General features: G+C 41.2%; 1 protein-coding gene across 1 annotated transcript; it reads left to right on the forward strand.

The window, feature by feature from the left end:
• Window positions 1-954: 954 nt before the first annotated feature.
• On the forward strand, window positions 955-26,135 carry LOC115114782 (myosin heavy chain, fast skeletal muscle-like). The gene is made up of 41 exons (XM_065013785.1): window positions 955-973; window positions 1,397-1,442; window positions 1,575-1,802; window positions 2,160-2,306; window positions 3,417-3,573; window positions 4,803-4,830; window positions 5,033-5,141; window positions 5,262-5,354; window positions 5,505-5,565; window positions 5,701-5,799; window positions 6,402-6,505; window positions 7,094-7,232; window positions 9,045-9,163; window positions 9,332-9,481; window positions 9,576-9,746; window positions 9,948-10,251; window positions 11,486-11,550; window positions 11,643-11,730; window positions 11,842-11,959; window positions 12,279-12,402; window positions 12,652-12,788; window positions 13,451-13,706; window positions 13,907-14,149; window positions 15,202-15,378; window positions 15,471-15,616; window positions 15,792-15,882; window positions 16,150-16,539; window positions 16,662-16,788; window positions 16,998-17,116; window positions 17,260-17,456; window positions 17,553-17,736; window positions 17,874-18,039; window positions 18,347-18,471; window positions 18,643-18,951; window positions 19,174-19,377; window positions 19,480-19,605; window positions 19,754-19,924; window positions 21,858-21,962; window positions 22,148-22,243; window positions 25,243-25,374; window positions 26,022-26,135. The coding sequence occupies exons 3-41, from the start codon at window positions 1,587-1,589 to the stop codon at window positions 26,040-26,042; spliced, it is 5,814 nt and encodes a 1,937-aa protein (XP_064869857.1). The 5' UTR covers window positions 955-973; window positions 1,397-1,442; window positions 1,575-1,586; the 3' UTR covers window positions 26,043-26,135.
• Window positions 26,136-26,854: the final 719 nt, after the last annotated feature.

A 26,854-nucleotide genomic window follows, 5' to 3' on the forward strand; every position in this document is an offset into this window, starting at 1 on the left:
ATTGTACATTTCACATTTTTGAACTAGATTAGCTTGATTTCACTTTCCAGACGCAATGAAACCAATGGAATAGTCCCAAAAGTGCAAACCCAACCCGTCTGACACTCAAGGCAGGTTCAAGCAAATTCGATTTGAACCCAGGTGTGGAAGGCACCTGAGCAATTTGATGCTATTGTAACGTGTTAATTAAACTTACCGGAGACTAGCATTACTGCCACAACCCTATGGATATAGGCTTTAGTAAAGGATGAATTGACATGAAATGTAAATGAATGGGAATAAATTACTTTATTGTAACTATTCCGTATAAATGTTACATCAGTTTTTATTGAAGCCAGCTCAGCTGCTATGAGTGTAATACAAGTTTGAGGTCAGCAATACGAGTGGATAACATTATTGGGTATCATTTTACAATAACACCTTATAATAAAGCACTTATAATGGATTATAAATAGTTTACCTATCATTTATTAATCAATACTCCCACATTTGTACATGTTAATAAGCTACTTATTCACGCATTTATAAACACTTAACTTTTATAGTATGTCATAATGATTTGTAAGATGTTTAATATAGGTCCTTATAAAATCATTTACTAATTATTAGTTAAGTATTTTTTTGCATAACCTAAAGTGAGGGCTATTTATACTTTACAAACGTTTCGAATGACCAGTGTAATTGCGCGCAAAAAGACATGCCATTTGTGGACATTCCTGCAGTAGGCTACCTGACGCTCCTTAATGTATGTCTCAGAATAGCCTAGAACATATCAACGGTAAAAGAATAAGGAGTGTGATGCTCCTTGACGTGGGAGGGGCTAGTGAAACACAGACACACAGAGATCTCTCATCCAATCCATTTCCTTCACCAGGGTGGTCCATAATTAACTTTTGCTTGGTTGGCACTTTCAACCAGATATAAGGAAGCTGAGGCCCCAGCATCCATAAGTCAGATACCTTCTTCTTCTGTGGTAAGACTCTCTCTCAACCTCCTAAGATTGGTTTATTTGTCTCATCTTTGTGCTCAGCGTCTGAGGTAGTAGCTAACTGCATTGTCTGAATTTAGTTTTACATAAATTTTGTCTCTTGTTATATTGACAAAATGCAATGAAGTGGCATTGATTTAAAATGTAAAAAAATAATTGTTTTACTTAAAATCTGGTACTTTAATTCACAGTCAAATGTGGTTCTTCTGCACTTGTTTGTAAATTGAGGGGGGTGGTCTCGAATGTAACTGGGTTTTCAGAGGTATTTATTTAAACCAGTTGAACCTGTAGTTGAATTGGACATGGCTGTAATGATTTGGGTTGAATGTTGGCATTCAAATTGTTTTCTAGACCTTCGGGGGCTAAATGATAAGGCTTTAGAATTCACAACACCCTAATGTTTCACAGGCTCATCCAAGAAGTACAACTTCATCTGTAGGAGGGGAAAACGAAGGTGAGACATTGTTTGAGTCTTCATATAAAAACGATGAAAATATTGTGTAAGAGATACTGCTCATCTAACTCTGTTGACTGTGGAGGAAGCACCACAGAGTCATTCTAGTTTCTTGTTTCATCTCTTTCCTAGTAATCCGTCACCATGAGTACGGACGCGGAGATGCAAATCTACGGCAAAGCTGCCTTGTACCTTCGTAAGCCTGAGAGAGAGAGGATGGAGGCACAAGCAGCACCTTTTGATTCAAAGAACGCCTGCTATGTGACAGATGTCAAGGAGCTGTACCTAAAGGGTTTGGTCACTGCCAGGGCAGATGGCAAGTGTACTGTGACAGTCACGAAACCTGACGGGACTAAGGAGGTAAGTCTGATCTGAAAAGTATTCAAGTTCAACTTTATGCCATTACTCTATTTCTTGAAAAACAAAATCATAAAAATGATAAAAAACAAACGATATGAAAATCAGTAACAAAAGACAGTATTGTTTTTGTATAAACAGAATATAACCTTCAAGCACACCATTTTTCTTACTGCTATTTATAAATGGTAAAATGGTATTGATATTGATTAGTCAAGAATAACCATGTATGTGTCAATGGGTGATAACAGAGTAGTTGGATTAAATGGCAGTTTAATTTTTTGAACTAATTAAGGAACAAAAAGCATTCAGTCATGTCCAGTTTGATCTGTGTGTAATGTAGATTTCTGACTGTTTCAGGAAGGAAAAGAGTTCAAAGAAGCAGACATCTATCAGATGAACCCCCCTAAGTACGACAAGATTGAGGACATGGCCATGATGACCTACCTGAATGAAGCCTCTGTGTTGTATAACCTCAAAGAGCGTTATGCAGCATGGATGATCTATGTAAGAAACCTGCATAAACATACACACACTCATACATCAACATAAGAAATACACACTTCCAGTACTACACATACATCAACATAAGAAATACACACATACAGTACTACACATACATCAACATAAGAAATACACACACAGTACTACACATACAGTGAGCTCCAAAAGTATTGGGACAGTGACAGATTTTGGGGATTTGAAATTATACAATGACTATGACGTTAAAGTGCAGACTGTCCGCTTTAATTTGAGGGTATTTTCATGAATATCGGGTGAACCGTTTGGAAATTACAGCACTTTATGTACATAGTCCCATTTTAGTGGACCAAAAGTATTGGGACACTTATGTATATTAAAGTAGTAAAAAGTTAAAGTATTTGGTCCCATATTCTTAGCGTGCTATGATTAAATCAACATTGTGGTTGGATGCATTTGCTGTTTCTTTTGGTTATGTTTCAGATTATTTTGTGGCCCAAGAATCATTTTGGAGTCACCTATTGTAAATAAGATTTGAATATGTTTCTAAATACTTCTATATTAACGTGGCTCCTACTATAATTACAGATAATCTTGAATAAATCGTGAATAATGATGAGTGAGAAAGTTACAGACGCACAAATATCCCCCAAAAAAAAAAAAAAACAAATGCTAACCTCCCCTGTTACTGTAATGGTGAGAGGTTAGCATGTCTTGGGGGTATGCTAACCTCCCCTGTTATTGTAATGGTGAGGGGTTAGCATGTCTTGGGGGTATGCTAACCTCCCCTGTTATTGTAATGGTGAGGGGTTAGCATGTCTTGGGGATATGCTAACCTCCCCTGTTATTGTAATGGTGAGGGGTTAGCATGTCTTGGGGGTATGATAAATTGACAGTCTGCTCTTTAACCTCATTGTCATTGTATCATTTTCAAATCCAAAGTGCTGGAGTACAGAGACAAAACAACAAAATATTTGCCACTGTCCCAATACTTTTGGAACTGTAAATTAAATGGTAGAATACAGTAGACCAACAGAAGTATACCAAAGTACACCCACATCCTCACATGAATCCAGGTAAAAGTAATTCTGATTTACTGATTTACTCCCCGAATTCAAATGAATCCCTTTCCTCCAGACCTACTCTGGGCTCTTCTGTGCCACGGTGAACCCCTACAAGTGGCTCCCCGTCTACGACGAAGAGGTTGTCAACGCCTACAGAGGGAAGAAGAGGATGGAGGCTCCACCCCATATCTTCTCTGTCTCTGACAACGCCTTTCAGTTCATGATGATTGGTATGAGCTCTCATGGATGGATGGATGGATGGATGGGTGGGATGGGTGGGTGGGTGGATGGATGGATGGATGGATGGGTGGGATGGTGGATGGATGGATGGATGGATGGATGGATGGATGGATGGATGGATGGGTGGGATGGTGGATGGATGGATGGATGGATGGATGGATGGATGGATGGATGGATGGATGGATGGATGGATGGATGAATAGACGGATGGATGGACAGATGGGGGTAGGGAGGGAATCTACTGTTTTCTCATGTATGTCAGTTTCATTAGTCTCCAATTGTAAAATATTGCTGTTACATTGTACAACCTTCAATGTTATGTCATAATTATGTACAATTCTGGCAAATGAATTAGGGTCTTTGTTAGGAAGAAATGGTCTTCACACAGTTCGCAACGAGCCAGGTGGCCCAAACTGCTGCATATACTGATTGCACGGAACGCAAGTGACAAAATTTCACTCGTTAAAAGAAAGTCATGTTAGCAGGAAATATTAACTAAATATACAGGTTTAAAAATATATACTTCTGTATTGATTTTAAAGAAAGGCATTGATGTTTATGGTTAGGTACACATTGGTGCAATGACAGTGCATTTCGCGAACGTGATTGTTAAATCATCACCCGTTTTCGAGAAGTAGGCTGTGATTCGATGAGAAATCAACAAGCACCCCATCGATTATATGCAACGCAGGACACGCTAGATAAACTAGTAATATCATCAACCATGTGTAGTTTACTAGTGATTATGTTAAGGTTGATTGTTTTTTTTACAAGATACGTTTTATGCTAGCTAGCAACTTACCTTGGCTTCTTGCTGCACTCGCGTAACAGGTAGTCAGCTTGCCACGCAGGCTCCTCATGGAGTGCAATGTAAGGCAGGTGGTTAGAGCGTTGGACTAGTAGCCGGAAGGTTGCAAGATCGAATAAAAATCTATCGATCTGCCCCTGAACAAGGCAGTTAACCCACTGTTCCTAGGCCAGTTAACCCACTGTTCCTAGGCCGACATTGAAAATAAGAATTTGTTGCCTTGTTAAATAAAGGTAAACAAAATAAACAATGATGAATCAATAAAAATCGGCCACAATCGGTGTCCAAAAATGCCAATCACCCCAATTAATCGGCCATTCCGATTAATCGGTCGACCTCTACTATGAATGCAATAATATACCCATAATGTTGCAGGAGTATGATAAGCCAAATGTTTCTTTTTGGTTACAGATAAGGAGAACCAGTCTGTCCTGATTACGTAAGTTTTTATAAAATACATGACATTAAGAATGACCCCTGGATCAATGTGCAATAATACATCAATGAGTGGGAATATTTGTTAATTATTTACTTCTGTTAGAAAACAGGTCAACAGTGTATATTCTAATGCTATTTCTTAGTGAAAGCCAATCTGACACAATCTGTGACTAAAACCCCTCTTTCTCTGTCATATTAACCAGTGGAGAATCCGGTGCAGGAAAGACTGTCAACACCAAGCGTGTCATCCAGTACTTCGCCACCATTGCGGTATCTGGTGCCAAGAAGGAAGTAGACCCCAGCAAAATGCAGGTAGGTTGTGCCTTTTTAACACATTTCAGTTTGGTGTAAATGTTTTTTTTCCAGCGGTGAATCTTGTTTCAAGAAAGGGTTTACCAGTTTCTAAGCAACTTGTGTGTTTTTCTCAATCAGGGGTCTCTTGAGGATCAGATCATTGCAGCTAACCCTCTGCTGGAGTCTTATGGTAATGCCAAGACAGTGAGGAACGACAACTCGTCTCGCTTTGTAAGTTTGAAAGACATACTGTGGAAGTGACATTATATTTGGAAGAAAAAAAACATGTCAGTAGTTCCTTATAGTTATAACAGTCCAACAAACTAACATGTCAAGGGGTTCTATCAAATACCTATTTCTAACCCCCATGCTCTACTACAGGGTAAATTCATCAGGATTCACTTCCAAGCAGGCAAACTGGCTAAAGCTGATATTGAGACCTGTGAGTTGGATTTGATTGTTTCTCAATGCTTTCTTTAATTCACACAGAATATTTTTGGGAGATCATGTCATCGTATGTAATGTTCTCATGTTCTCTCTCTCTCTCTCTCGCTCTGTCTCTCTCTTTGTCTGTCAGACCTGCTGGAGAAGTCCAGAGTGTCCTTCCAGCTGCCCGATGAGAGAGGCTACCACATCTTCTACCAGATGATGACAGGCCACAAACCTGAGCTAGTTGGTAAGGAAAAGTAGAGGTTAGGGGGAAACTATCCCCATCTGGGAAATCTTCTCCAGCATCACCCCAACATCAACATTATGTGAAAATGGTGCATTTCTGTGTTTTGTAGTAAAAAAATATAGAGGAAGTGTTTCCAATGACATCATCAACCAATTAGTAGACAACTAGTAGATTCAAATCACTTGATGCACATTGATGATGTCATCGGAGACACTTGTCTTCCTCCTTTTTAACTACAAAACAAACACGACAATTTCATTTTTGTTGATGTTGGGGTGGCGCTTTATTTTATGTTGAGATGATGAGGAAGGAAGATACTGAGATGATGAGTATCTTCATCTATTACTCTAATAATACTATTACAATGAGAACATCCAAGATAACAAGGCAGCTAGACATGTGTCTGGTCTTTATAGATCTTTCATGGGAAAGACTGTGATGCACTACTCTAGGAGCTTCAGTCCAGTCTTTTGATGCTATTTATTATATACAACATATATCTTTGAGTCCATCTACTGACTAAAGGAGGGTGAGATACTGTAAAGGTAGGACAGTGGAATTCTACGAGATTTAACTGAGAAGCCATTTTCCGTTGTGCACAGAAATGACGCTCATCACTACCAACCCTTACGACTATCCCATGATCAGCCAGGGTCAGATCACTGTGGCCAGCATCAACGACAAGGAAGAGCTGGATGCCACAGACGTGAGTTATACAAAGGGCTAACCAAACTCTAGACATGGAACGGGTAGGAACATTGTGCAATTCCAACTTGGTGACAGATAGGCACCTTTGAGTTAGTTGACATGTGTCTCAAACCACTTGTCACGCCTCCACACTTCACCTTTAAGTACATGTAAGACAAGAGAGTGCCACTAAATGTCCTGCGGAACTGTGTAAAACTGCTCTTGTGCTGCCACATAATAGTGTTGGCCAAAAGTAATCATGTGAAACAGAGAAGCCAGTCAATTCTATCCATCCCGTTTGTTCCATCCCGTTTGTTCCATCTGGAGTGCCGCTGGGGCGGCAGCGTAGCCTAGTGGTTAGAGCGTTGGACTAGTAACCGCAAGGTTGTGAGTTCAAACCCCCGAGCTGACAAGGTACATATCTGTCGTTCTGCCCCTGAACAGGCAGTTAACCCACTGTTCCCAGGCCGTCATTGAAAATAAGAATGTGTTCTTAACTGACTTGCCTGGTTAAATAAAGGTAAAAAAAAAAAAAAAAAAGTTGTGTTCTGTAACAGACCAACCTACTGTTGAGTTCATCACTGTTGTACTTCCTCTCTAATTCCAGGATGCTATTACGATCCTGGGCTTCACTAATGATGAGAAGATGGCCATCTACAAGTTGACAGGTGCTGTAATGCATCATGGCAACTTGAAATTCAAGCAGAAGCAGCGTGAGGAGCAGGCCGAGCCAGAAGGCACAGAGGGTGAGTCCCACTCATAGATATACAGTTTGATTTGATTTTATTAGTTGAAGTCGGAAGTTTACATACACTTAGGATGGAGTCATTAAAACCTGTTTTTCAACCACTCCACAAATTTCTTGTTAACAAATTATAGTTTTGGCAAGTCGGTTAGGACATCTACTTTGTGCATGACACAAGTCATTTTTCCAACAATTGTTTACAGACAGAGTATTTCACGTATAATTCACTGTATCACAATTCCAGTGGGTCAGAAGTTTACATACACTAAGTTGACTGTGACTTTAAACAGCTTGGAAAATTCCAGAACATGATGTCATGGCTTTAGAAGCTTCTGATTGGCAAATTGACATAATTTGAGTCAATTGGAGTTGTACCTGTGGATGTATTTCAAGGCCTACCTTCAAACTCAGCCAAAGCCTCTGAAAAAAATGTAGACCTCCACAAGTCTGGTTTATCCTTGGGAGCAATTTCCAAATGCCTGAAGGTACCACGTTCATCTGAACAAACAAACAAACAACACCATGGGACCACGCAGCCGTCATACCGCTCAGCAAGGAGACGCTTTCTGTCTCCTAGAGATGAACGTATTTTGGTGTGAAAAGTGCAAATCAATCCCAGAACAATAACAAATGACCGTGTGAAAATTCTGAAGGAAACAGGTACAAAAGTATCTATATCCACAGTAAAACAAGTCTTATATCGACATAACCTGAAAGGCCGCTCAGCAAGGAAGAAGGCACTGCTCCAAAACCGCCATAAAAAAGCCAGACTACGGTTTGCAACTGCACATAGGGACAAAGATCAAACTTTTTAGAGAAATGTCCTCTGGTCTGATGAAACAGAAATAAAACTGTTTGGCCATAATGACCATCGTTATGTTTGGAGGAAAAGGGGGAGGCTTGCAAGCCGAAGAACACCATCCCAGCTGTGAAGCATGGGGGTGGCAGCATCATGTTGTGGGGGTGCTTTGCTGCAGGAGGGACTTGTGCACTTCACAAAATAGATAGCATCGTGAGGATGGAAAATTATGTGGATATATTGAAGCAACATCTCAAGACATCAGTCAGGAAGTTAAAGCTTGGTCGCAAATGGGTCTTCTAAATGGACAATGACCCCAAGCATACTTCCAAGTTGTGGCAAAATGGCTTAAGGGCAATGAAGTCAAGGTATTGGAGTGACCATCACAAAGCCTTGACCTCAATCCAATAGAAAATATATGGGCAGAACTGAAAAAGCATGTTCAAGCAAGGAGGCCTACAAATCTGACCCAGTTACACCAGCTCTGTCGGAAGGAATGGGCCAAAATTCACCCAACATATTGTGGTAAAGCATTTGGAAGGCTACCTGAAACATTTGACCCAAGTTAAACAATTTAAAGGCAATGCTACCAAATACTAATTGAGTGTATGTAAACTTCTGACCCACTGGGAATGTGATGAAGGAATTAAGAGCTGAAATAAATCATTCTCTCTACTATTATTCTGACATTTCACATTCTGAAAATAAAGTGGTGATCCTAACTGACCTAAAACAGGGAATTTTTCCATGGATTAAATGTCAGGAAATGTGAAAAACTGAGTTTAAATGTATTTGGAAATAGAAACGGTAAGACAGACAGTACCACATGAAAGTCAGTTAGGAGATAAACGATGCAGACTAAATTCCAACCTCCACAAATGATTTGAAGCAATGGTTGAGGATGAAATTCAAAACTTATCCCACAAAAGAGTTTGATAAACTATGTTGTCAGTGTAACATCAGAAACAAGCGATCTTGAGTGCCTGAGTCTGTTGATGTTGGTTCTCTCTCCAGTGGCTGATAAAATCGGCTACCTGCTGGGCCTGAACTCAGCGGAGTTGCTGAAATGCCTGTGCTACCCCAGAGTGAAGGTTGGCAACGAGTATGTGACCAAGGGACAGACTGTGCCTCAGGTAAGGTGGTCAAACCAGCGTCAAACACTTTCTGAGCACCGTAATTCTGTTGGGGACGAGTGCATAGCTGTTTTGTTTTACAGTACTTTTGTTTTTCCAAACACTTATCACTTAATCACTAGACATGGTCAATATGTCCTGTATTCATTTGAGGTATTATCTTTGCAGGTTTATAATGCAGTCATGGCTCTGGCCAAGTCCATCTATGAGAGGATGTTCTTGTGGATGGTCATCCGTATCAACGAGATGTTGGACACCAAGAATCCAAGGCAGTTCTATATCGGTGTGCTCGACATTGCCGGGTTTGAGATCTTTGATGTGAGTACGAGACCAGAACAAGACAATTAGTTGTGATTGAGAGGGATTACAGCCTTGTACGATGAAATGATCCCTTTTGAAATTCTTTCAACAGTACAACAGCATGGAGCAACTGTGCATCAACTTCACCAATGAGAAACTGCAACAGTTTTTCAACCACACCATGTTCGTCCTGGAGCAAGAGGAGTACAAGAAGGAGGGAATTGTCTGGGCCTTCATTGACTTCGGCATGGACTTGGCTGCCTGCATTGAGCTTATTGAGAAGGTAAACTGTCTGTGAAGACTATAATGGACCACAACAGCAAAGCTCATAGCGAGTGATGTGTGTTATACTATCACAGAGGTACAATGTTTCTGACGGTTGAGAACTCAATATGCCTCCATATATGTGAACCTAAAATAATTGAATCCTATAATAGCATGTTTACTAAAGGAATAAACGTTTCTTAAATCTATTTTCTTAAAGCCATTGGGCATCTTCTCCATCCTTGAAGAGGAGTGCATGTTCCCCAAGGCTTCAGACACTACCTTCAAGAACAAGTTGAACGACCAGCATCTTGGCAAAACCAAGGCATATGAGAAGCCCAAACCTGCCAAAGGCAAGGCAGAGGCCCACTTCTCTCTGGTACACTACGCCGGCACTGTGGACTACAACATCACTGGCTGGCTGGAGAAGAACAAGGACCCCCTGAACGAATCAGTTCTTCTGATGTACGGGAAGGCCTCAGTCAAACTGTTGGCTGCCCTGTACCCTGCTGCCCCACCTGAGGGTAAGACTAGCATCACGTCAAAATATTTAACTAAGCACCAGTTAAAACTCAGACCCAAATTTTCCTTAAAGGAATATTTCAGGATTTTGGCAATGATACCCTTTATATACTTCCCCAAAGTCAGATGAACTTGTGGATACCATTTCTATGTCTTTGTGTCCAGTAAGAAGGAAGTTAGTTATGTTTATTATCTATCCTGCTACCTAGCCACTTTACCATAACTATAGACCCAGACGGTATTAGATAGAACGCCACCACCCTACCCGCCTGTGGGGAAAACAACATATGGTTACCTAGGTTACCTCATTGGCTCAAAATAAATACTTGGCCTTTTTCAAACAAAATGTACATTTTGTCTGCTTGTTTTAGTCAATTACAAAACGACATTTATGCAAAGTACAACATGTGTAAAGATTTATTTTCAACATTGCCTACTCCACAGAGTATTCTCACTACTTAAAATAATATATTGTAGGGCTTCCCTCATGCCCCTTTTCATGACGTTGCTAGCAGCCACATGAGTGAGTGGATGCTAGTTAGCTATCAACCTAGACCAACAATACAAACAGACTATACAGCCTCTGGTAGTGAGTAGAAATACAAAACAGATTTTACTAAACTAGTGAAATGTCTTATGGGTGATGAAATGTTTTCCACACATAAATGGTACGTGTAGCCTAATTGGACACCAGGTCCCCACATTTCCGTACAGCCAGAAACCACAAGGCTCTTCTTGCAGGATCTATTTCCCTGTGGGAGCATTGTGAACCGGGTCTGGATTTTTGACCTGGTTACAACACGGGAAGCTTTTGGGGATGTTTTGTTATTTCTGTATAACAAAAGATTTTACACTGGGGATCAATGGGATTTTTATTTTTCTCCACAATTTGTGGGTGTGGTCGAGGGGGAATTCAGTATTATTACGTTTATATTGACTGACTATATGTGCATATCTACCTCAATGACCTTGTACTCCTGCACGTGGACTCAGTACTGGAACCCCGTGTATATAGCCAAGTTATTGTTACTCATTGTGTATTTTTACACGATATTTTTTTCGATATTTTTCTCTCTGCATTGTTGGGAAGGGTTCACTGTTGGTCTACAACTGTTGTTTAAGAAGCATGTGACAAATACAATTTGACTTTGAATGTATCACTATTTCTCAGGGTTATTCAGGTAAGAGTGTTTATCAAGTTTATAGTTATCTTTTACTTTCCCCTCATTTTAACAGATACAACCAAGAAAGGAGGCAAGAAGAAGGGTGGTTCCATGCAGACTGTGTCGTCCCAGTTCAGGGTGAGCTTCTAAATGTGTCTATTCAGTCCTTCAAAAGGAGCCTTGACGATGATCAATTATTTATGAGAAAATGGTTTGTAACCCTCTTACAGGAGAACTTGGGCAAGCTGATGACCAACTTGAGGAGCACTCATCCTCACTTTGTGCGCTGCCTGATCCCCAACGAGTCAAAGACTCCAGGTGTATATTGAGTTAAATAGGACATCTTATCAGTACAGTATCACTACCCTTAACCATCTGAATCTTGAAGCTGTTTATGAATATTAAAAGAGACTTGGTTTGTTTTACCAGGTCTGATGGAGAACTTCCTGGTTATCCACCAGCTCAGGTGTAATGGTGTTCTGGAGGGTATCAGGATCTGCAGAAAGGGCTTCCCCAGCAGAATCATCTATGCTGACTTCAAGCAGAGGTACATGCATATAAACACTAATGTACACACAGAATTTCTGCTCCAAGGGTTTCCCAGCATCAGAATAGGCTCAGGGATTGACATAACTTTTTAGCAACTTATCCGCACCCGGAGGACACTTCAATCTAATTCTTCTGAGTAGTCTAAATGCTTGATATTGTGATCTTTTTTAATTCTCCATTCTGACAACTTAAATCTATAATCTGCTTGTCCCCCCAAAAATGTACTTGCCCCGGACAAGTGCCCTGAGGCTTACCTTTTACGTCATTTAACCAAGCTATTGCAACTTGGCATATGTTAAAAATGTCTCCTCATTCAGGTATAAAGTACTGAATGCCAGTGTCATCCCCGAGGGCCAGTTCATGGACAACAAGAAGGCTTCTGAGAAGCTACTTGGGTCCATTGATATAAATCACGAGGATTATAAGTTTGGACACACCAAGGTCAGTCAAATACAACCCAGCCATGGCTGACAACAAAACACAACTACAAAAATGTTAACCACAATGTAACTAATGGAGTATAAAGGTGGAAAAACATTGTACTGTTTTTGTTTTGTTTTTCAAAGTCAAACATGACTAATAATATAGAAGATAAACTCAATCAGTCTACTAGTGTTGTTCCCCTCTTTTGATTCAACCCTTTCTATGTGTTACCACTGTGCTTCCATTGACAACGTTAACCTGTTTCAGGTGTTCTTCAAAGCCGGTCTGCTGGGTGTCCTGGAGGAGATGAGAGATGAGAAGCTAGCAGCTCTGGTCGGCATGGTCCAGGCTCTCAGCCGTGGATTCCTCATGAGGAAAGAGTTCACCAAGATGATGGAGAGGAGGTGAGGAAGAGTAGACATCTTTGCAAAGCTTTCTGTGAACCACCAGTATGTAATTCATCATGATTATATACTGTATATGATGTGAGTTGATCATAATGAGAAAGTAAGTTTGGAAAGCTGTTCAGTTTTCCTTTCAGTCCTTGCATCAAGAACGCTGTCTATGAATTTACGAAGGTGGTTGGGCAATTCCATGGAAACGGAAACTCCCGACTTTTCACTTTAAAATGTATGCCAAACAAAGAAACGTTCTCAAAATCTAAGCACAATGATGTCACAATGCTTTCAAGAATGTAAATACAGCAAATACAAATTGTAAAATGTGCTGGAAAAACTGTGCCTTTGCAAATTTCGGTAATAGAATTATGGTAAAATCTCCTTTCGATTGATTCTGTTAACTAACTTTGTATTTGCACAGTTCTTCCTGTGAAAGTGTTTTTGTAAAATGTGTCCTTGTGCATAGAGTTGTATGGTTTGTTCAACTTTGAAATCAATGGTTTTTGTTTAGTAAATATTTTAAAGTGAAAAACCTTTCATTATCATGCCTGGTTACAACTGTATACCAAAAGTGGGACAGGGCTCCAAATTGTTATTCTTTGACTCCCAGAATGTAGGTTTATTAAGCATGTCACTCAACATGCCACTCTATCCTTTCTGTCGACCAGAGAGGCCATCTTCTCCATTCAGTACAACATCCGCTCATTCATGAATGTGAAAACTTGGCCATGGATGAAGTTGTACTTCAAGATCAAGCCCCTGCTGAAGAGTGCTGAGACTGAGAAGGAGCTGGCCAACATGAAGGAGAACTATGAGAAGATGAAGACAGACCTGGCCAAGGCTCTGGCCAAGAAGAAGGAGTTGGAGGAGAAGATGGTGTCCCTGTTGCAAGAGAAAAACGACCTGGCACTCCAAGTCACATCTGTGAGTGAGCAACAACCCTCAAAGGGAACATTTACAAACACACACTGTGAAAGAAGTATGTGGCTAACTCACACATTTTAATAGCCCATGAATATATTTAATCCATTTATATTAATTTGCTCTGATCTATAACTAAATTATGTCTATATTTTAATATACAAAGTGAGGCCTCTGATTTTTTTCTCCTGTTCTGAAAACAGGAATCAGAGAATCTGAACGATGCTGAGGAAAGGTGCGAGGGGCTCATCAAGAGCAAGATCCAGCTGGAGGCCAAACTCAAAGAGACGACTGAGAGGCTGGAGGATGAGGAGGAGATGAATGCTGAGTTGACTGCCAAGAAGAGGAAGCTGGAGGATGAGTGCTCTGAGCTGAAGAAGGACATTGATGACCTGGAGCTCACCCTAGCCAAAGTGGAGAAGGAGAAGCACGCCACTGAAAACAAGGTCTCGTGTTTTTACCAGTGACAGTATAACCACCAAACAATAATCAACTCAAAACATAGCTTAACAGAAATGGAATTCAAGTCGTATTGTGGGTGCAGAAAAAATGAAAAATAGTTGATTTTCAGTTGCGGAGTACTTCCCACACTCATTGCATGTTCCCCCCTTCTTTATGAGTTCCATTCAGTACACTGGCATGGTGTACACCAGTTGAATATATAAGTACAGTACTTGTTGACATTTCTAATCTGAATGAAACTAATGCAGGTAATTATCTAAATAAAACACTTGAGTGAATGAGGGATACAAAAGTATATTGAAAGCAGGTGCTTCAACACGGTTGGTTCATGAAAACAAAATGAAGCAATTAACATTCCATCATGCTTAGTGTCATGTATAAAAATGACCAGGAGTCAATTATTTTGTCTACCACTGTTAGAGGAGATCTCAGTGACTTTGAAAGAGGAGTCTCAAAGGAGGGGTTTTAAAGGGTGTGTGTATGTGTTTGAATCTCAGTGATCTCAACCGGATTTAACACTTACAGGAGATGCTGGTGTGGTGCTTGAGACATTTTCCACAACCATCAACAAAACACCAAATTGGGACATTTCTTGTGGAAGAATGTTGTTACATCCCTCCAATAGAGTTATAGACACTTGTAGAATCTGTCAAAGAGCATTGAAGCTGATTTGGCAGCTCGTGGTGGCCAAACACACTAAGAGCCTTGAAGCTGATTTGGCAGCTTGTGGTGGCCAAACACACTAAGAGCATTGAAGCTGATTTGGCAGCTCGTGGTGGCCAAACACACTAAGAGCATTGAAGCTGATTTGGCAGCTCGTGGTGGCCAAACATACTAAGAGCATTGAAGCTGATTTGGCAGCTCGTGGTGGCCAAACACACTAAGAGCCTTGAAGCTGATTTGGCAGCTCATGGTGGCCAAACACACTATGTTGGTGTTTTATTTTTTTGGGCAGTTACCTGTACATCAAACCACTATTAAATGTCCCCTTCATGGTGAAGAGACCAAAAACAAATTTTGTTGTGGCGGTTTTCAGGTTAAAAACCTGACAGAGGAGATGGCGTCTATGGATGAGAGTGTTGCCAAGCTGACCAAGGAGAAGAAAGCCCTCCAAGAGGCCCACCAGCAGACACTGGACGACCTGCAGTCAGAGGAGGACAAAGTCAACACTCTGACCAAGGCCAAGACCAAGCTGGAACAGCAAGTGGACGACGTGAGTGGAGTTTGACATTTTGGCCATGATAGTATGTGAGATGATATTATCTTCAGTTGTTTAGATTTGAACATTGTGGTTATATCTTATAGCTTGAGGGTTCTCTGGAGCAAGAGAAGAAGCTCCGTATGGACCTTGAGAGAGCCAAGAGAAAGCTGGAGGGAGATCTGAAACTGGCCCAGGAGTCCATAATGGACCTGGAGAATGACAAGCAGCAAGCCGATGAGAAAATCAAGAAGTAAACACACAGTCCTACCTGCCATAATGATAAAAATAATGGTTGTTCTTGACTAATCCTTGTAATTATGAATTACCATTTGCATGTGATTCTTGAAATAAAACTGAATGGTATGATACTCTCTCTTTACATTATCAAATCAAAACAATGCAATCTACGTGTTCGTGTTTCTTAGAAAGGAATTTGAGACCAGCCAGCTCCTCAGCAAGGTTGAGGATGAACAGTCTCTGGGAGCTCAGTTGCAGAAGAAGATCAAGGAACTCCAGGTACAGTACAGGATCTCAGCTCCAGTACAGGAAAGCCAACACCTGAATCATTTCCTTCATTTCCTGAAAACAATTAATCTGGTAGCATACATTTTTCCTGGTGCTTCTTACCATTATAAAGATGGTGCTTCTTACCGTTGTGGTTTTGGTTCCTGCATGGGAAAGTTTCTACCAAATATATTAGTGGAACTGGCTTTGTGTGAACACATTCAATTGTTTCAACTGCATTGTAGTGTTCATTCCTCCTGGTCCTGCCCCCTGTTCTAGGCCCGTATTGAGGAGCTGGAGGAGGAAATTGAGGCTGAGCGTGCTGCCAGGGCTAAGGTTGAGAAGCAGAGGGCCGATCTCTCCAGGGAACTTGAGGAGATCAGCGAGAGGCTGGAGGAGGCCGGTGGCGCCACTGCTGCTCAGATTGAGATGAACAAAAAGCGTGAGGCTGAGTTCCAGAAGCTGCGTCGTGATCTTGAAGAGTCCACTTTGCAGCATGAGGCCACAGCCGCCGCTCTGCGCAAGAAGCAGGCCGACAGTGTGGCTGAGCTCGGGGAGCAGATCGACAACCTGCAACGCGTCAAGCAGAAGCTAGAGAAGGAGAAGAGCGAGTACAAGATGGAGATTGATGACCTCTCCAGCAACATGGAGGCCGTCGCCAAGGCTAAGGTGAGTAGTGATATTTTGATCAAGCAGCGTTGAGGAGGGTCAAAATACATTATCATTCAAGAGAACTGCAGCTGACAGGAGTCCCATATATAAAGTAATGATGGAACATGTTTCACTAACAGGGCAATCTGGAAAAGATGTGCCGTACTCTTGAGGACCAGCTGAGTGAGCTCAAGACGAAGAATGATGAGAATGTTCGCCAGGTCAACGACATCAGCGGACAGAGGGCCAGACTCCTGACAGAAAATGGTACCATCATCAACAATGAACAACAAACTGATGCTTTCTTTCAGTAAAACACAATAACATGTATTGTAGGATATATCCTGATAGTCCAGTCCACAATAGTTTCTAGAGTACTATTCACCACATCACAATGCCCTACAATACCTAAAAATACATTTTCAATCTTAGGAGGTCAGAGATCCCATTAACAAGGTATCCCTCTATCTCTGCAGGTGAGTTTGGACGCCAGCTGGAGGAGAAGGAAGCCCTGGTGTCTCAGCTGACCAGAGGAAAACAGGCCTTCATCCAGCAGGTGGAGGAGCTGAAGAGGCAGATTGAGGAGGAGGTCAAGGTAAGGGACATAAAACGGACACTACCGACCACAGAGTTAATAGCCATATCTTCATATAGATGGTGACTACGCCACCCTCAGAGACTTCTACTGTCATTTCCTGTACTATCTCTCTAATATCTCTTTGTCGTTCTCTTTCACAGGCTAAAAACGCCCTGGCCCACGGTGTCCAGTCTGCCCGCCATGACTGTGACCTCCTGAGAGAGCAGTTTGAGGAGGAGCAGGAGGCCAAGGCAGAGCTGCAGCGCGGCATGTCCAAAGCGAACAGTGAGGTGGCTCAGTGGAGGACTAAGTATGAAACTGATGCCATCCAGCGCACAGAGGAGCTGGAGGAGGCCAAGTGAGTCACACGCAACAGCAACAACTTAAATATAGGGTGTGGATGGTGAGGTTCCATATGTATTGTAACATTCCTACACCCTCTGTCGTCAAACAGGAAGAAGCTGGCCCAGCGTCTGCAGGACGCTGAGGAGACCATTGAGGCGACCAACTCCAAGTGTGCCTCCCTGGAGAAGACCAAGCAGAGGCTGCAGGGAGAGGTGGAGGACCTCATGATTGACGTTGAGAGAGCCAACGCCATGGCCGCCAACCTAGACAAGAAGCAGCGTAACTTTGACAAGGTGAAAATAAATAAACCTCACGCTAGGTTGACATTTTCTGTCTGCTATATGATTAATTGTAGTGTAATTGTAGCATATTTCTGATTCAAAACTCTTCATCAATCCCTTCTACTGAAAATCCCATGGATTCGCCCTAGGTCCTGGCAGAGTGGAAGCAGAAATATGAGGAGAGCCAGGCTGAGCTGGAAGGAGCTCAGAAGGAGGCTCGCTCTATGAGCACTGAACTCTTCAAGATGAAGAACTCCTACGAGGAGGCTCTGGATCATCTGGAGACTCTGAAGAGAGAGAACAAGAACCTGCAACGTGAGCATTTGACAGCAGTTTTACTTGGCTCATGTTTGACTGGGGTATTGAAGATGGAGAAAACTGTAACGATTAACATTTTGATAACACCATTTTAAAACGGTATAAAATATCCTTTTTTGAACTTGTAATCGGTATTCCTTTGAAAAACCCAAGGAAGCAGGAGCAATTAGATTTGCAAGACCATATGAACTACTGAGTAAATAATGAATTAATCATTATGATTCAATGTCAACTTGAGTGCATTGGAGATATCCACTTGAAAATCTCTACCAAAACTAAACTGCTCCTGTGCTTGTGTGTGCAGAGGAGATCTCTGATCTGACTGAGCAGATTGGAGAGACTGGCAAGAGCATCCATGAGTTGGAGAAGGCCAAGAAGACCGTGGAGACAGAGAAGTCTGAGATCCAGACCGCTCTGGAGGAGGCGGAGGTACAAACTGCAGCTGTTTGATGGGAAAAGCAGTGTAACAATAGCCAGTGCCAGCTACAGTTCAATGCTCCCTGTATTTGTGTTTGTTGTAGTTATACATATTTAATTCCTTGTGTTATACACATCCAAATGTATTGAACACAATTTACCCGACTGCTTCTCCTTGTCCAGGGAACACTGGAGCACGAGGAATCCAAGATTCTGCGTGTGCAGCTGGAGCTGAACCAGATCAAGGGTGAGGTGGACAGGAAGCTGGCTGAGAAGGACGAGGAGATGGAACAGATCAAGAGGAGCAGCCAGAGGATGGTTGACTCCATGCAGAGCACCCTGGACTCTGAGATCAGGAGCAGGAATGACGCCCTGAGGGTGAAGAAGAAGATGGAGGGAGACCTGAACGAGATGGAAGTCCAGCTGAGCCACTCCAACAGGCAGGCCGCTGAGGCCCAGAAACAGCTGAGGAACGTCCAGGGACTGCTCAAGGTAAAGGGACCGGGATATCAGGCTCAAACATCTGAACATGGGGAGGGATTTGTTTGAGAATCTGTAGAAAAGTTTGGAACAGAGGAATTGAATAGTGTTGATTAATATACAGTAGAAAGGTAGGGATATTGGGGAAATTCTTACCAATGAACAGTTCTATCACCAATCCTATCGCCTCTACTTCCACAAGTCCTAATGAACCTATGTCATTTTGAACCCCAGGATGCCCAATTGCACCTTGATGACGCTGTCCGTGCCTCAGAGGACATGAAGGAGCAGGTAGCCATGGTGGAGCGCAGGAACGGTCTGATGGTGGCTGAAATTGAGGAGCTGAGAGTTGCTCTGGAGCAGACTGAGAGAGGCCGCAAAGTGGCTGAGACTGAGCTGGTAGATGCCAGCGAGCGCGTTGGACTGCTGCACTCCCAGGTGCGGCTCTAAGCCATTTCTCAATAAACTCAACCAAGCATACCTTTTCTGCCTTGTAAGTTCTCTTGAGATTCAAACAAATGGTTTTGTTTCATCTTCCAGAACACCAGCCTTCTGAACACCAAGAAGAAGCTGGAGACTGACCTGGTGCAGGTGCAGGGAGAGGTGGAGGACATTGTCCAGGAGGCCAGGAACGCAGAGGAGAAGGCCAAGAAGGCCATCACTGACGTGAGTCCTTATGATCTATTGAATTACATCCACATGATTTGTCACCAAGGGCCAATGGTTGCTGAGCTGGTTTACAACAACAAAGATCTCAGAGGGATGTTATTATTGGTGCCAATTGGTGCATAAATTAAACAAACTACCATTCCAGGCGGCCATGATGGCTGAGGAGCTGAAGAAGGAGCAGGACACCAGCTCTCACCTGGAGAGGATGAAGAAGAACCTGGAGATCACAGTCAAGGACCTGCAGCACCGACTGGATGAGGCTGAGAATCTGGCCATGAAGGGAGGCAAGAAGCAGCTCCAGAAACTGGAGTCCAGGGTGAGTTAACAGCAGGGTGTTTTAGGGTGAATTATGTCTTGCATAGCCATACTTCGAAATCACATCGTCGCCACACCTCCTTTGGAGGTCTGGATAATTTTGTATTAGCTGAAACGCCTAGAATGGTCCGCTGGAAGCTCCATTTTTATTGGATGTTACATTTCCAGAACCCCCCCCCCCCCAATGAAGGCATTACAACTCCTTTGAACACTCTCTGCCCAAGCAAGTCATTTGATTGTTTTGGTGTGTTGTAAGGCGTCAATGATTTACACCAGATTTACACCCTTTTTCTTTATAGCAAATTCATGCCATTTTCATCAGGCTTCCGATTCAGGAAGTCTGGTTCTCAATGAGGCTAGGGTGGACTGATTGCTGGAAATGTATTTGATTATATACAGTGCATTCGGGAAAGTTTTTCAGGTCCCTTTACTTCAACATGTTGTTACGTTACAGCCTTATTCCAAAGGGATTTTTTTTTTTAAATTTCATCATCAATCTACACACTATACCCCATAATGACAAAGAAAAAACAGGTTTTCAGAAATGTTTGCTAATTTATTATAAATAAAAAAGTTGAAATAACACATTTACATAATTATTCAGACCCTTTACTCAGTACTTTGTTGAAGCACCTTTGGCAGCGATTACAGCATTGAGTCTTCTTGGGTATGACGCTACAAGCTTGGCAAATGTGTATTTGGGGAGTTTCTCCAATTCTTCTCTGCAGATCCTCTCAAGCTCTGTCAGGTTGGATGGGGAGCATCGCTGCACAGCTATTTTCAGGTCTCTCCAGAGATGTTCGATCGGGTTCAAGTCCGTGCTCTGGCTGGGCCACTCAAGGACATTCAGAGACTTGTCCCGAAGCCACTCCTGCATTGTCTTGGCTGTGTGCTTAGGTTGTTGTCCTTTTGGAAATCCTGAGTGCTCTGGAGAAGGTTTTCATCAAGGATCTCTCTGTACTTTGCTCCCTTAATCTTTCCCTGACTAGTCTCCCTGCAGCTGAAAAACCTCTCCACATCATGATGCTTCCACCACAATGCTTCACCATAGGGATGGTGCCAGGTTTCCTCCAGATGTTACGCTTGGCATTCAGGCCAAAGAGACCAGAGAATCTCATGGCACTGCCAACTTTGGGACCTTATATAGACAGGTGTATGACTTTCCAAATCATGTCCAATCAATTGATTTTACCACATGTGGATTCCAATCAAGATGTATAAACATCTCAAGGATGATAAAAAAAAAATGTTTTCGCTTTGTCATTATGGGGTATTGTGATGTCATTATGGGGTATTGTGATGTCATTATGGGGTATTGTAATGTCATTATGGGGTATTGTGATGTCATTATGGGGTATTGTGATGTCATTTTGGGGTATTGTAATGTCATTATGGGGTATTGTAATGTCATTATGGGGTATTGTAATGTCATTATGGGGTATTGTAATGTCATTATGGGGTATTGTGATGTCATTTTGGGGTATTGTAATGTCATTATGGGGTATTGTAATGTCATTATGGGGTATTGTAATGTCATTTTGGGGTATTGTAATGTCATTATGGGGTATTGTAATGTCATTATGGGGTATTGTGATGTCATTATGGGGTATTGTGATGTCAGATTGATGAGGAGAAAATAAGGCTGTAATGTAACTAAATGTGGAAAAGGGGAAAGGGTCTGAATACTTTCTGAATGCACTGTAACAATACACAGGAGCATTGCGTAATGACTTTTTCTGTCAATAACCAAACTACATAATGAAAAGCTTTTATCAATACAGACCCCTTCAATGAAAATTGTAAAAGTATATTAGGAACAGACAACAATTTTGCCTCCTTGACTGAGTAGAAGAATATACATCTGTTTAACAAAGATTTGTTATGTCTGATTTCACCCCCTCAAACAAATGCCTATGTTCATCTATTTCACAAAGGTTCGTGAGCTTGAGACTGAGGTGGAGGCCGAGCAGAGAAGAGGTGCAGACGCAGTCAAGGGAGTCCGCAAGTATGAGCGCAGAGTCAAGGAGCTCACTTACCAGGTAAAGTGAAAGCACCTTCTACAAACACTTCCCACTGGGCACACTGGTTAAATCAACATCGTTTCCACGTCATTTCAATGAAAATACATTGAACCAATGTGAAATAAATGCCCAGTGGGTTGATGCAAACAGACAGGTTTGTGTATAAAACTACTGGGCTTTGATTCTTTGATCTTCTCCCACAGACTGAGGAGGATAGGAAGAACGTTGGCAGACTTCAGGACCTGGTAGATAAGCTGCAGATGAAAGTGAAGGCCTACAAGAGACAGGCTGAGGAAGCGGTGAGCAGCCTTCATTAGTCAAATACTCTGAAAGCATACATTCAAAAACATATTTCTTCCCTAGGAGACATTATATCAATGACTCAATTGATAGTGCAAGTAATTGCTGAAGAAATTATGCACATTTTTGAGTTACTCCCATGTCTACATTAGACCAACTTGAAGGAGGGTTGACTAGTCTAGTGGTCGATCTGGATCACATACATGTTTTGAGTTACTCCCATGTCTACATTAGACCAACTTGAAGGAGGGTTGACTAGTCTAGTGGTCGATCTGGATCACATACATGTTTTGAGTTACTCCCATGTCTACATTAGACCAACTTGAAGGAGGGTTGACTAGTCTAGTGGTCGATCTGGATCACATACATGTTTTGAGTTACTCCCATGTCTACATTAGACCAACTTGAAGGAGGGTTGACTAGTCTAGTGGTCGATCTGGATCACATACATGTTTTGAGTTACTCCCATGTCTACATTAGACCAACTTGAAGGAGGGTTGACTAGTCTAGTGGTCTGATCTGGATCACATACATGTTTTGAGTTACTCCCATGTCTACATTTGACCAACTTGAAGGAGGGTTGACTAGTCTAGTGGTCGATCTGGATCACATACATGTTTTGAGTTACTCCCATGTCTACATTTGACCAACTTGAAGGAGGGTTGACTAGTCTAGTGGTCGATCTGGATCACATACATGTTTTGAGTTACTCCCATGTCTACATTAGACCAACTTGAAGGAGGGTTGACTAGTCTAGTGGTCGATCTGGATCACATACATGTTTTGAGTTACTCCCATGTCTACATTAGACCAACTTGAAGGAGGGTTGACTAGTCTAGTGGTCGATCACATACAGCCTTCTATAAGTATTCACCCCCATTGGATGTTTTTCACATTTTGTTGTGTTACAAAGTGGGATTGAAATAGTTATTTTTTTTAGGGGAGGTCACAAACTCTACATAATGTCAAAGTGAAAAGAAAAGATGTAATTGAGCTGAGCCCGATTTTTTTTTTTTACTTTAAAATGCCAAACAAAAAACCATTGATTTATACATTTTAACACAGCAACCAACTCTATGCACAATTACTATTTTTAACAAAAAAATAATAATTACACATTTACTGGAAAAACTGTGCAGATGCAAAGTTTGGTAAGAGAATTACGGTAAAATGTCCAAAAAGGTTTTAATCTGTTATATTTCATATCTGCACAGTTCTTCCTGGGTCGTTCCACTTGATTTGAATCACCTTTTGATTTGAACATAACTTGCCATACATATTTGCCCATGGTAGAAGTGGTTAGAAAGTTACTTTTTGGAACTGAATGTCAAAACATTATGAAGATAGGGGTATTAAAAGTTGACCTATTTTGACCTCACTACCATGAGACAGCCATATTTTCCTCATTGGAAAAGATAAACGGTTGAGTTTGATATCATTGGAAAGCTTACAAACTATTATAGAATTTGTGTGGTGTATCAATACACCCAGTCAATACAAAGATAAAGGTATCCTTCCTAACTCAGTTGCCAGAGAGGAAGGAACCTGCTCATGGATTTCACCATGAGGCAAATGGTGACTTTAAAACAGTTACAGAGTTTAATAGCTGTGATAGGAGAAAACTGAGGATGGATCAACAACATTGTAGTTAATCCACAATACTAATCTAATTGACAGAGTGAAAAGAAGGAAGCCTGTACAGAATATTCCTAAACCTGCATCCTGTTTGCAACAAAGGCACTAAAGTAAAACTGCAAAAAATGTGGCAAAGGAATAAACGTTTTTTCCGGAATAAAAAGTGTTAGGTTTGGGGCAAATCAAACCCAACACATCACTGAGTACCACTCTCCATATTTTCAAGCATGATGGTGGCTGCATCATGTTACTGGTATGCTTGTCATCGACAAGGGCGAAGGAGGGGGAAAATGGAATGGAGCTAAGCACAGGCACAATCATAGAGGGAAAACCTGATTCAGTCCTGCTTTCCACCGGACACTGGGAGATGAATTTACCTTTCAGCAAGACAACCTAAAACACAAGGTCAAATCTACACTGCAGTCGCTTACCAAGAAGACAGTAAACATTCCTGAGTGGCCTAGTTACAGTTTTGACATATATTTGCTTAGACATATATTGTGAGACTAGAAAATGGCTGTCTGGCGATGATCAACAACCAAATTGACTGAGCTTGAATAATTTTTGAAGAATAATAGGCAAGTATTGCACCATTCAGATGTGCAAAGCTCCTATAGACTTAGGATAGCCAAAAAAGACTCTAATTGTAATTGTTGCTAAATTAATTTGTTTATAGCATGTGTTGACTCAGGGGAGTGAATACTTATCTAGTCAAGATATAGTGTTTTATTTTTCAATAATTCTTAAAAGATGTTCCATCACATATATAATAAAATATATAATCACGAGTTCATTTACAAAATATACCCCAAAACGCAATTGTGTCATTCATTTGGAATGGATAACATTGCTTAGTTCATCATCAACAATAATTCATATATTTGCCAGTTTTATGTACAATTGATTAACACTTTGCGTGATGATCCCTTCCAAGACAGTTTGAAGAATCTTTCTCCATAAATAATGTAATGAGAAACCACATAATGAAAACAAATCAAAATGTTACCAGTTCAACTGAGAAAAAAAACATACTCCATATAGTTTTGCATATGTTCCAGACAATTATGTGTAGCTCGTTGACAATTTAAACATTTTAAAACCATTTTAATACCACTTTGTAACACAAAATGTGAAGAGGGGTGAATACTTACAATAGGCACTGGAGGCAGTGGTTGGATGCACATTTACGGCGCCCACTTTCTCTACTGTATCATCTATCTCCCTATATACAGTGCAATCCTAAATCTGTCAATAAAAATACAATTAAAATACCTTCAAAAATAAATATTAATATTAATTTGCTACCTGAAGCTTCAAACTTTGAATGCTGATGTTGTGCTCTCCCTCTCTGTTCCTCACACAGGAGGAACAAGCCAACGGCCACATGTCTAAGTTCCGGAAGGTTCAGCATGAACTGGAGGAGGCTGAAGAGCGTGCTGACATCGCTGAGACTCAAGTCAACAAGCTCAGAGCCAAGACCCGCGACACTGGAAAGGTACAGAGCTGCTACTAATTCTACATCTGACTCAGATATGACCACATCAACACCACCTATGATTCGGTCTTCACAGAAATCAATAAATCCTCTTACACTCAATAAAACATATTTAAGATACACTATATACACAAAAGTATGTGGACACCCCTTCAAAATAGTGGATTTGGTTATTCAGCCACACCAGTTGCCACACCAGTTGCTGCCAGGTGTATAGAATCCGTGCACAAAGCCATGCAATCTCCATAGACAAACATTGGCAAAACTGAGGAGCTCAGTGACTTTCAACGTGACACCGTCATAGGATGCCACATTTCCAACAAGTCATTTCTAAAACGTTTGCCCTGCTAGAGCTGCCCGGTCAACTGTAAGTGTTGTTATTGTGAAGTGGAAACGTCTAAGAGCAACAACGGCTCAGCCGTGGAAGTGGTAGGCCACAAGCTCACACGTAGCGTGTAAAAAAATATTCTGTCTTCGGGTTGCAACACTCACTACCAAGTTCCAAACTGCCTCTGGAAGAAATGTCAGAAGAAGAACTGTTCGTCGTGAGCTTCATGAAATGTAGTGTCCACATACTTTTGAATAAATAGAGTATATAGTGCATGTTCATTGTTAATACTGATCCATTCTTATCTTTCTTCTTACAGGGCAAAGAAGTTGCTGAATAAACAAGACCGAAGTCTTATATCATTTTCCTGTGTTGCATAAAATATGATTTTCATGGTGAAAATGATCGTTGATTAAAAACATGTAGGCCTACATACCCCTTGTGACGGTGGACTTATTACTCAGCAAACAGTTTGTTCATACCATAACAATACTGTACTTTAATTAAAGGAGCAATTTGGTATTCCAACAACAACAAAGGGGTCATTTTTTTGGGGGGGTTAAACAGCTGTGGGATGAGGCTGGAGAAATGCAACCACTTTCAAATTCATAGACAGCTATGGATTCAAGGACTTACGATCCATAAATCTAAATTATTCTTTGACAGTGAGAGTAATTTCCCTATTCCTATTTGCTATAGCCTACTTCAATAAACATGTTATATACAGAACGCAAGAGGAATGTGGGCCAGACGGAGCTAAATGTCCAGTTAGTAACCATGGTTTCTCTCTCTGTCGGATGCATGGGCCTTAGACTATATTTTTCATAACGGACACTCCTTAACTATCTTGTGCCTATATTCCCTTCTCTCTCTATTCGATTCGCTATGAATATAACTTTGAGCTATAGGCTACACTTTTTTAAATCGATTTTATGAATAGCTTTCTCCCGATCAAACAATGAATTCCATCTTAAGAAATTATTTGAAAAGCCAAAACATTTATGAGGTAGCCATGAGAGAGAACAAACAATCTCAATAACCTGTAGAAAAATCGAATGACAAGTTGAATCAAGTTTAAGCTTATTAAGAAATAAATGATCCATGCGGGCTGGGAAAATCCCTCCATGCAAAGCTGAAAACCAACTAGCCAAT

This window comes from Oncorhynchus nerka, linkage group LG9b, assembly GCF_034236695.1.
Source record: "Oncorhynchus nerka isolate Pitt River linkage group LG9b, Oner_Uvic_2.0, whole genome shotgun sequence".
NCBI lineage: Eukaryota > Metazoa > Chordata > Actinopteri > Salmoniformes > Salmonidae > Oncorhynchus > Oncorhynchus nerka.